This window comes from Apiospora aurea, assembly GCF_038362705.1.
Source record: "Apiospora aurea strain CBS 24483 chromosome Unknown utg000006l_segment0_segment0, whole genome shotgun sequence".
NCBI lineage: Eukaryota > Fungi > Ascomycota > Sordariomycetes > Amphisphaeriales > Apiosporaceae > Apiospora > Apiospora aurea.
Genome location: NW_027117393.1, coordinates 3281655 through 3292946, shown reverse-complemented (window position 1 = coordinate 3292946; position 11292 = coordinate 3281655). Strand labels below are relative to the sequence as shown.

The following is an 11292-nucleotide window of genomic DNA, read 5'->3' as shown; positions in this document are numbered from 1 at the left end:
TCTTGTTCTGCTGGTTGGCGGGGAAGTCTATGATATGGGAAAACGGCCCTATCTGATCCAGGAGCCGCCGCCTGTCTTCGCGAGATTCCTTCCTCTTCCAACTTCTTCTGTTGCTTCTGCTGTTGACGCGTCAAATGCTCTGGTTGAGAGTCATGTCGACCAGGTTCGGAAGAGTCCAGAAGAAGACGACGACGTCACAATATGGCTGACGTGTCCGGGGGCCGAAAATAAAGCAAAGACGGAGATGTGCTCGCTGATACCAAACCCGTTGGCTCTTGAGTTAAGAATATGCATAGAGTATCTGCCCAGAGTGCTTGTGTCGAATGCTTGTCTTGCCACTGACCAGCCGAGCATTGTGCGTGCTATTTCCATCTCCGGCTCAGTGCGCGCGCGTCGAGGGAGTTGATGATCGTGATGGATCGTGGTTCCCACTTGGTCCCTCAGGGGAAGGGAAGAGCAGATCTCTCTGCGCATTGTTCGAAGCGATCTTACGACTACTTGCTGTTCCTGCATTTTATCTATTTCAGATTCCGTGGCTCCGCACCCGCCAACCCGGCTCCCTTTTGGCTGGCTGCTGCGGTAGTACTGGTACAAAGTCTCACGGGCATGCTTCGGCGTGATAGTCACGACGCCGTTATTGTGAAAATATTGATATCGATATAATATGTATATATAGATAGATAGATAGATAGATAGATAAAGTACAATAGCAACATCAATACATCAATACTGTCATTTTACTGACAGACTGGAGAGCAGCTTGTCAGGCTAAGGAGTTTGGTACGCGAAATCCTACATGAACCCTGTACCATGCCGCCTGAACCGCAATGCTCGTCTGCGCGCCTGCTCGCCCTGGCTCTGGGCTCCTCCTCCAGGCCACACGTGGACAGTTAGCTGCTTTCCCATGAAAGTACGCTTCTTGGGACCGTCGCTTATCTATGAGCTGGACCGTACGTTGATGGAGCCTGGGGGACAACGGCAGCAGCAGCAGCCAGCGACATCGGTTCTACTAGGTACCACTATGACTATGGTGCTCATGTGATCAATGAGCAAGTGTTGGATGTTGCCGTCGCCGCCTCAATGGGGTTTAAGATTACGGCATGGGAACGTTACCATGGTTGGGCCGTTAACAGTCTGGCACAGTGCCCGTCCTGCGTTCCAGCCCAGCTGAGAAGGGGGATCAGAGGATAGATGGGTAGACGGACAGATACCAGCGTACGGCGCAGCGCAGGGGACTTGCCTACTACTGGAGACGGGGGAGAGGGAGAGAAGGATGGTCGGGAGTATCTACCACCACGCGGCTTTCGCTGCGAGACCTGAAGCTAGGGGGTGGATGGATGGGGGTGCCCAGGGTTCACGCGCGTGTAATGTTTGATTCGCACGCTATTTTTGTGTTCGGAATTCTGGATCTGGAGAATACATCGAGTGACTTGGAAGTGGAAGGGCAAGAAGCGAATGCGAAATAAACTTTGGCATCTGAAATTCGCTGGTGCTGTAACCCATCAGTCTCGATGGAGATGATAGGATGGGATGGGACGCCCAGGGAACTACTCCGTACCTGCGGACATGTCGCCTGGCAAGAGATACTTCAGCTATGCCCAGCGTATTTGACCACGGCGGTTTTATTCTATCGATCAATAGGACTCGAGCTAACGATTGTGTTGGGAATTAATTGTCTTGATGGGTTGGCCCCTTTTAGGGTCGCGGCAGTGTGTATGATGGCGCAAGGAATAGTCGATACCGTTGTAATTCTGTGCCTCAAAATAGTCGGCTGCAGATGGCTACTTCCGGAATGGCTGTCCAGATTGGGAGCAGTCCTGCTTCTTGTCGAGCTCCTCTTTCCTTGCCAGCCATTCTGATTTCATTTCCGTACCAAGTGCCGAGGGTTTCGAACCAGTATCTGGGTAAATCTGGATATGAATGGATTCGCTACCAAACTTTTCCCCATCGACCCCATGCCGAAACGGGCAACATTCCCATGTCTCTGTCCCTGGTCCCTTGTTTATCGGCCACTATTATCATGCTAATGGAGGCAATCAGGCTAGCAGCAAAGATCCAATCGGGGGCACGATGGGGATCGTTAGGCCGTGATAGGGGTCTACGCAGTATTGAGCCCACTTACGTTACGGCCGGCTTGCTTGCCTTGCGAACGGCTAAGTAGGTACGCACGTCTCGCCGGCTTGGGATATGCCGGAACTAGCAACTACTCCTTGTTTTCCTACCCTCCGCTCCGGACAAAGGTTAACGATAAGACACGAGTCCAGGCCTCGGCGGAATAGACTTACACGCGACAGCAGGCATACCGTACGTGACTTGGCCGGAGCGGGAAGGCGGAACGGGTTGGACGCCCAGCTAGACGTGGTAGCTGCTTTTGCCCTCACCTCCACTACCAACAATGCAAGCAGGCCGGTTCCTTAGTAATTGCGATCGGTAGCGGTACCCAGCCATTTCCTCTCTGGGGGATGGGGATTGGTCGTATGCAGTACAGCAGTACAGCAGTACAGCACCACTGCCTACGTCCGGTGGGCAAGGCCCATCCGGGATCCAGGGTTGGCAGGAATAAGGTTGCTGGCAACTACATTGCATTCCTGCGACAGCGGAAACAACGACGTACGACGTAGTAATAGAAACCGGATGATGACTCGAGTCGAGTGTTCGAGGCAACGAAACCTTCTTTTCCACAAGCCCGCGAACAAACGAGACTTTTCGGATCGACCTCCATCCATCTGTCTCCCCCAATGCCAGAGGGGGATCCCAACCCCTCTTCCCAAGGTCTGCCCTCAGGGTCCGGGCCCGAGCAAGGACGTCCCTTGCTGCACAACCCGGAGTGCTGATCCCGCGATCTGTGCTGTTTTAAGCTATGTGAAAGTTAGGACCATCCCGTCATACCCCGGGTGTTCCCTCTTAAAGCCATGGGCAGATCTTGCTAGCTAGCGGCAGCAGTCCAATCGCACTGCCCATCATTCAAACGACGGTGCGCGCAGCATCCACTGCATACCCCAGGGTAAGGAGGGCACACCTGATATCAAAGAAGCAACATGCGCGACGCAGATCGATGGACAAGAATAGGTGCCGTTCTCTCCGGTCTATCCCCCGCTCTAGCAGCGCCCTCACTGGCTAGAAAGGGAAAAGACCAAAAGACCTAGTCCGTACTCCAATCACTTGCTTGCCTCTTAGTGAGTCGGACTAGCTTCAACGCTATTGGTATACTTAGAACACTGCCGATCCTGCAAATGGGTAATTCCGCCTGAGGGCGGAACCGACACGAGATCCTAAGGAAAGCTACACTTGGTAGCGCTCGTAACGCCCGGGGACATAACCGGGAAAGGACAAGAAGAGGCCGACCGGCGATGCGCTCACCTACCTCGCGTTATGTGCTACGTAGTTGTTTGCCATAGTTTGGTGCCAAAACATGGTGGCGTCTTTTTTCTTCTTCTTCTCTCTCTCCTGGCGCCCGCTTGTCGGGAAGAGCGCCTCAGCGCCACCTGAGAAACGGGTTTCGTTCCCATTGAGTTTGCAGCTTCTCTTCCGGATATGAGAAGAGATGATGACCAACTCTAAAAGTCCGAGATCGTCTACCAGTAGTCTAGCCCGTCATATGCCGAGCTGGTGCGCACACACATCTCGCCATCAGCTGTCATGTCCGCTGTCGGTTGGTTTCCTAGCTCATCAAACTCTTCGAACTGATCTGCCCAAACCCGAGGGAATTCACGGCCTGGTAAATAGCAGACAGCGGGTCCCCGGCATTTCCCACAAGGAAGTGCCGGCGCGATGGCCGCGTCTAAAGAAGTGAATGATGATCTTGAGGGCCATCTCGAACCCCTAAATGACCTGGAATGAAAGGGATAACGCTTGTAATGAGGGATTACCCAAGCCAATACCGGCACGCGAGCTGGCGCTTACGAAATTCCCCAGACGGCGTAACGGCGTCAGCCATGCAGTTTTAGTTCAAAGGGAGCAATTTCAAACACGCTGAAAACACCCTTATGCGTGGCGTTCGGCTGCAGACTGACTCGACTGGCTTATCAGGAAACTGAAGCTGCAATTGCGGGTAGCTTCCACGTAAACGCTGTTCTCAGCAAGAACAAGAACTCGACTCAATGAAACGAGACGATGGTGGTTGTTTCAGAGGTGTCAGCGTCTGGTCTGATCTAACTACCCAAAGCCCACAGAGATCACTGACAGCCACCGTAATGCGGTAATACTTCTCGTGACGTTGACGCACAAAGACACAAGCGATGCATGCGCTCCGCTAGATGAATCAGCGATGGTCAGGTCCACCCAGTGTCGCTGGTGAGCCAGCTGGGGCAGCTACTAGACTGCCAAGGGACGCATTCTCGTACCCGGTGGCACCGCCCGTCCTGCTGAACCCGCCAGTCTACTACCCCCATTGCAGCAACTATCACAGGCGAGGGTCGCGACGCAGTACTGGTCTAGCCATGCCAAGGAACACCTGGTATTTGCGCAGTGGGGATCCGTCCTGAGAAAAGCACGCCAAAAGCGGCATTGGCACAGACATGATTGAACATCTGTTCGTAAATTGGAGTAGGTTTGGCACCTGCGGCAGTCTGAGCTGAGCTGAGTGGTACCTGCTAACACTGATCAGTCGGGCCCTGCATGGGCCCCCGATGTTTTTGAAGCGTTCGGTCTTTGATTTCGCCGGTAACCATTCCAGGAGTCTGGCTTATCAAACACAGGTGGCCGGCGCTAGGTGACCTACGCGTATCCATCTGGCGGCATTCTACTGTCATCGTGGGCTGCACTCGTTTAAGCAGTCCTTGGCCCTTGGTTGCAGTTGCCCTGTACTCTCGACATTTGGGAGGGTGCTCGCATCAGACCACAACTGCGGAGGTATAATAAAGGCCGTTCACTCCGAATGCTCGTAATAAGCGACCGAGTCCTGCGGTGCTGTCGCATTAAGGGACCAAATTACACTTGACGTGCAGTGTCCGAGCGACGGGCCAAGAAAGGCATTAAGATGGCTCGCGATAATGGATATCTATGCTAGGCACATGGCGATGACTCCTAGGCCGTGGCAGCTGCGACTTGTTGACCTGAGTACCTGGATGTATCGGTTAGCTTATTGCTACCATTAGAAGAGGGGTTATCTTGAGCGTTGACCGGATCCATATCGAACGCAAGACGGCATTATAAAAGAGATCTATGTTCATTGGAACTCGGAACTCGGTGGATTGATGGTGGAACGAGTAGGCGACAGCTTCCAAGGCAACCCTTATCCTGTCACAACCTGCCAACGCCTTCATTCATTCATGTTCATAACCAGTCGTTATTATAGCTGTAATACGATATAGCGTTGAATAAGTGTAATGTCTGCGATCCAGACATTCCGAAGGAAGGCTCCTCGGTCGTCTATTCACCGCTTGAGCCCAGTCTTTCGCGCTTCGGGCCATTCATAGAGGGGGTATCATGGCCGCTGACCTGGAAGTAGGAGACAATTTCCGCTTTCTGGATCTTTTGGACATCACTCACGATCCTTTGGTCCCTGTTCTCTGGTCCAAGGCATGCAAAGACCTGCTGCAGGTTGCTGATCGGAAATAGCTGTGGTCCGCTGTACTGTTGGATTGTATAAGGGGGGGGGAGGGGGTCTCAACTAGTAGCCCTGCATTAAATCGGGTTGGGAGCCGAGGTATTGTAGCATCATTTCGCAAGAAGAATGAGGCTTAGGAATCGACTCGGTGAATGGGGTAGTTTGCTCCTGAGGGCGAGAAGTGATAGGTGGTTTTGATTCTCACACCGCCGACACTCGACGACTGCGGTATAGGTTAGCAAGGGACATGGTCCGTCCACCCCTTGCCCTGCGTTCCAAACTCTGGCCCTGGACAAGATGCAGGGATCATGTTATCCTGGATCTTCGTGATCTTCATGGGCCCTCTCGCCAGCCTAACTAGGCGGAGCTGGCGGAGGAACATATGGTCTGACACCTTGGGGAAAAAGGCTTGTCGCTGTATCAGGTACTGATGAAACGACTAAGTGGGATTCCCAAATTGTTCTTCTGGGTGGCCCTCATCTGCATGACGTGAGGTTTTATTTGACCCAAGTCGCAGCTACCGCCACGAGGCTCAGGCTTCTTGGGTACCGAGGTGTCGGATGCCACGTACCGTATGGATACACAATGGACCATGCTAATCACATCATCACGATGTTGTGTTGTATTGTCGCGCGAGATGAATATTTCTCTTAGGCGCAACAACGCGCATGGTGCCGGCACATATTGTTCCGCGTGCTGATCTCCTGGCCGGGACTGGGCAGCGGCAAGGGTGGCTCGAACGGCGAACCAGATCTTTCAACGGGGTGGATGTCTGTCTGTCAAATCTGACAGACTGGGTTGGCTTCGACCTGCAAGGGCCGTATGCAATGCAACCCTACAATTTTGACGAGTTCCAAAATAGCCCAACTGATATTCTCTGGTCTGGTTTCAGCCTTTTCTTTTCTTCTTCTCGGTCTTCGCTGAGAAGGAGCTGTCACAATGTCCCGTGAGTGGCCAAGTAGCCACAGGAAAGTGACCTGTTCTCACCCGAGGGAGGTACTTTGGCGGTACAATGCCATAACAGCGAAACTTCTTCCACACTGCTACTCGCCCATATTAGCTTATGTCGCGTAGTGCATGGCAGCTGATGGACGGATCGCAAAGGAGGATCTCGCATCGGATTATGCTAGGAGCCGCTGCCGGAGCGAAGTCATCTCTCCACGGCTGCGAAACCAAAATTTGCTCGTCATCTGAGTTGTTATAAGTCAACGGCTGCTTCGGGTCGCCAATGCCTCTGTGCGAGTGCGCGACGCGGAGCAAAGGTCCATCCGGCTGTGCTTAGTAGTAAAAAGAAGCGGGATAAATTACTACAGCATCAGTGGCTGGGCTATGGTTCTGGTGTACAGCTTAAAAGAGAGCAACCGGTGATACCTTCCACATGCCGTTATAGCGGTAGTCGAGAGCAGAAAGCGATAAGCATCATGTAGGAATGTGATGTTTCAAGTGGTCTGTTTCGAATCGCCGCTGTCGCTGCTTACCTTTCATCCTATCGCCGAAACGCGTCTATCGGCGCAAGTGGGGCATCGACGACCTTCAGTGACGTTATGCCTCCGACCCCGCGATTCAAGTGGCATAAACGCCGAGGAGATAGCTGCAGGAATGGCTGTCGAGCTCGGCAGTGTAGTTGGATTCGCAGGCAGTGATTATATATCAAGAGCAAATGCAGCTATAAGACCTCCGAGAGAGAAAAGTGTGTACAATTGATTTCTTGAATACAAGACCATTCTCAATATACTTCACATAACCACCAGCATAATGCCCAAGGTACTCCTTACAGGTATGAACGCACATTGTCTATCCACTGGAGCCGTCGAAACGAACTCGGTACTGATAATATTCGCGCATAGGCGGATCTGGCTTCATCGCCGGTATGTCCCTTTTCCAGGTCGTAGCTTTGCGACTGAGCAGGGAGGGCCTAAGCTAACCATCCGTCCAGCTCATGTTTTGGAGCTTCTACTCCAGAGAGGCCACGAGGTTGTCACGACGGTGCGATCGGAGGACAAGGCGTCCAAGATCCGCTCTGCTCACCCAGACGCGAAGCTATCTATCGTGATTGTACCGGACATCGCACAGCCAAATGCCTTCGATGGGGTCATGAAGACACCAGGTCTCGAGGCCGTCATCCACAGTGAGCAATACCCGCGCTTCCGCTCCTCGCTGGCGAGATCCTGTGAGAGACTAACCGTAACGCAGCCGCCTCGCCCTTCCATTACAATTGGACCGATCCCAAGACGGAGCTGTTGGATCCTGCCATCCTGGGCACAACGTCCGTCCTCAAGGCGATCAAGCAATACGCGCCCGGTGTCAAGCGTGTCGTCATCACCAGCTCCTTCGCCTCCATCCTGTCGGATGCGGGTCTCCAGGACCCCAAGAAGGTCTTCAGCGAGGCCGACTGGAACCCCAACACCTACGAGGACGGGCTCAAGGACAACAAGGCCACGTCGTACCGCGTGTCCAAGACGCTGGCCGAGCGCGCCGGCTGGGACTTTGTCAAGAACGAGAAGCCCAACTTTGACCTCGCCACCATCTGCCCGCCACTCGTCTTCGGCCCAGTGGTGCACCACCTCAACTCGCTGCAGGCCATCAACACGTCCAACGCGCGCTTCGTCGACGTGATGCAGGGCAAGATGCGCGACGAGATCACGCCCTCGGGCGTCCACTTCTGGGTCGACGTGCGCGACGTCGCCCTCGCCCACGTCCAGGCCATGGAGAAGCCCGAGGCCGGCGGCAAGCGCTTCTTTGTCCTCTGCGGCAAGTTTAGCAACCGCGAGCTCGTCGCCGCCGTCCGCAAGAACTTCCCCGAGCTCAAGGACAAGCTGCCGGCCGAGGACGTCAAGGGCGGCGACTACCCCGAGGCCGGCTTCCCCGGCTACGACAACTCGCAGGCGACGAATGTCCTGGGCATCGAATGGATTCCACTCGAGAAGAGCGTCACTGACACGGTCAAGAGCCTGCAGGCTGTTGGTGCCTAGGAGCAAAAGCCAATGACTAGACACCTAAGCTGTTTTGGCAACAGTATCTTGATTGCAAGAGAGAAGTCCGATCAAAGGAATAAGAAAGATTACTATCAAATCAATGCCGTGTGTGAAAACTGCTTTTCGATGCACTCTAATCCACCCGCCAACTGACATAACAATACCTGATACTATTACATTTACCCCGTGTACCTTGGATTGCCGCTCTGTTCTTACTCAAATACCTGTTGACAGATAGCCAGCTGTCACAAGCAATCCAATGCAGCTTTTTGTCGCCAGATCGACGTCTTGCCCAAGAGTATTTAGTAACTTCCGCCCAGCTTTTTTAGATTTAGTTTCTTCATGGCTACCCCCGAAAGCCTATCGACTTGGCTATTTCTCTCATCTCTTTTGCCACCTATGCTACCACCGTTCTTATTTGCGGAATCCATCTTCCCATCACCTGGGCCGCTCCAGCTGCCCCAAGTCTCATGAGTATTGCGCCGGACCGACTCTTTCGAGCTGCGTAGATCGCGCAATTGGCTAGGAAACACTATACTGGCGATTCCCGCATGCTTCTGCGATGGAAAGGGGGGTGGCGGGGGTGGTGTAGATGCTGCAGGCGTACCGGGTTGTAGGGGTGATTGCGTCGGCGAACTGGGGGAGCGCGTAGAGGAAAGGGGCGAGACGGATAGAATAGGGGAGAGAGTTGACGACAGGACGGCCGGTGCCGGGGGTGTAACCAATGGAAACGAGACGTGGGGATGTAGGCGATGCGGCGGTGGCGGTGTCTGCGACGCCACTGAGCTGGTAGAAGATGAAGAGGAAGAAGCAGGAGGCCGCGGTAGAGCCCATGTCGGCGGTGGGCCGGCGGGCGTCACGAGGTCGGGGATCTCGAGCGCTGGCCCGGCGTTTGGTCGCGCCGGCCGCACTGGGTATGATAATGGTGGCGGTGGCGATACTGACGCTGTCGCTTGTTCTGAGGAGGCGGGCGCCGGGGCAGCCCTTTGGTGTCCCGGGGCCAAGGGCAAGAAAGGAGCGGTGCGGCCGATGCTACTCCCGCGAGAGCTTGTGCTGCGATGTAGCGCGGCCGTCTCGGGGATATGGGACCCGTTATTAATCGGCGCGCCCAGACGAATACTGGACTTCGTGGTGGTGGCGCGCCGCTCGTGTGGGGATATGAGTCTGCTGGCGGTGGGAGCGCAGGATAGAGCGCGAGGAAATGATACTGGCATGTGAGGGGACGCGTTTATCACACTCCCTTCAGAAGCCGTTGATTCTCCTGGAGGAGGAGATGGTGGCGTCGTCGTCGACATTGTGGTTGGTCTTGGAGGGGGAGGAGGAAGGTATCTGCGATCACTTAGCCGGAGTGGCGGAGGAGTCGAAGGCGTGGTCTTGGACGATGATGATGCGGGTGGCGTCATCAGGGGCATGGGCGAGACATGTGGAGGCCCGGAGTCAGTCCGGGTATGCTGAGCCGGCGCGGGAGAGGTCCTATGGTACCCTCGGATGTTTCTCCGGCGGCGTCGCATGAACAACAGAGCGATGGCCAGAGCGACGGTTGAGAGCGCCGCGCAGACACCGATAGCAGCCTTGGCTCCGGAGCTAAGCCTGTCCGGTTTTGATGCCTTTGCATTGAACGGAGCTTGAGTCGTTGCCGATGTAATCGTTGTAATCGTTGCCGTGGCCGTCTCGGGCCGTAGAGTAGTCGGGGTGGTTGTTGAAACTGCCAGGACCGATGCTGACGTACTGATGGTTGCCGACGTGAAGGGGCCGATATCCAGTGGGACTAAGAACGGCGTCGAGTTCCCACAGGTAATCTGAGGTGGCCCTGGATCGTATATATTGTCGTATCCAATGCTATAATTCATACAAGGGTCAAGCTCAGGCCCTCACGAGGGACAGCAGGAACCTTACTCCCGACATAGATTAATTATTAGATCGACAGATGCTTCTCAAGTATTAGATGAGGGTCATATCAGTAGCATTATCGGCATGACTCACGACTTTGTCCAAGTGATTGTGGTTCACGCTCAATGTATACACCGCAGTTAGCCGAGTCGCAACAGTACAGGCTCCAGAACCATTCTTGCGGTTGGTCTTCTGTCAGACTTGCGCATGCCTCGTCAAAGCCAGCCCCCTCACGGAGCCGTAGACTTTGTATGAAGTTTGCCTTACATTGGGCCATACAAAGGTGAGGATTCGATGAGTAGGCGCTTTGGGTATCCCTGGATCCGGTGATCGATCGTCTGCCCGGCCCAGAACGTCTGAGTAGGTTGTCCACGACTGTGTCCATTTCAGCGCCAGTGAGCTGGAAGTTTTGTTTCGTCCGGGGGTATATATTTATCTGAGACGTGGAGAGACATGGGCAGAAGAGTCAAATTAGGGGACAGAAGCTTAAGAACGAAAGCATGCTGGTCTATATGGCGGTGAGGGTGCGAAACGAGTGTCGTGAAGAAAACAAATTCTCCGTTTGGCTGCGGTGAAGGCGAGGCAAGACACTGCTGCCAGAGGCCCAACCGCGGTATCGGTCTATCCAGGGATCTGGTCTCTCTGCACCTGGACTCTGTCGTGGGGGGCCGCCACGTATATATCTCGGGCTGGGCCATCCCCTGCTTTCCAGCGTTGGGCTGACATGCCCAGCTTCGCGATGCCTTTGACGAGAGCCCGCCTCCTATACCGAATGCGAGAAGGGAGGCGGCCTGACAGGATCAGAATAGTCAGGCAGGATCTGGTGTGGTCCTCAGTAGGGACAAGCACGACTCACCGCGTAGGACGGTGGCTGCGTGT

At 54.3% G+C, this 11292-nt stretch overlaps 2 protein-coding genes across 2 annotated transcripts; one reads left to right on the top strand and one right to left on the bottom strand.

The window, feature by feature from the left end:
* Positions 1–7303: 7303 nt before the first annotated feature.
* On the top strand, positions 7304–8520 carry PG986_009574 (NAD dependent epimerase/dehydratase; the record flags this gene model as incomplete). Its single annotated transcript, XM_066845796.1, has 4 exons — positions 7304–7325; positions 7396–7416; positions 7485–7676; positions 7742–8520. The coding sequence occupies 4 exons, from the start codon at positions 7304–7306 to the stop codon at positions 8518–8520; spliced, it is 1014 nt and encodes a 337-aa protein (XP_066698194.1).
* A 525-nt stretch (positions 8521–9045) lies between these two features.
* PG986_009573 (uncharacterized protein) lies at positions 9046–10798 on the bottom strand (the record flags this gene model as incomplete). Its single annotated transcript, XM_066845795.1, has 3 exons — positions 9046–9403; positions 9469–10333; positions 10507–10798. 3 exons carry the CDS (start codon positions 10796–10798, stop codon positions 9046–9048), a joined length of 1515 nt encoding a protein of 504 aa, XP_066698193.1.
* Positions 10799–11292: the final 494 nt, after the last annotated feature.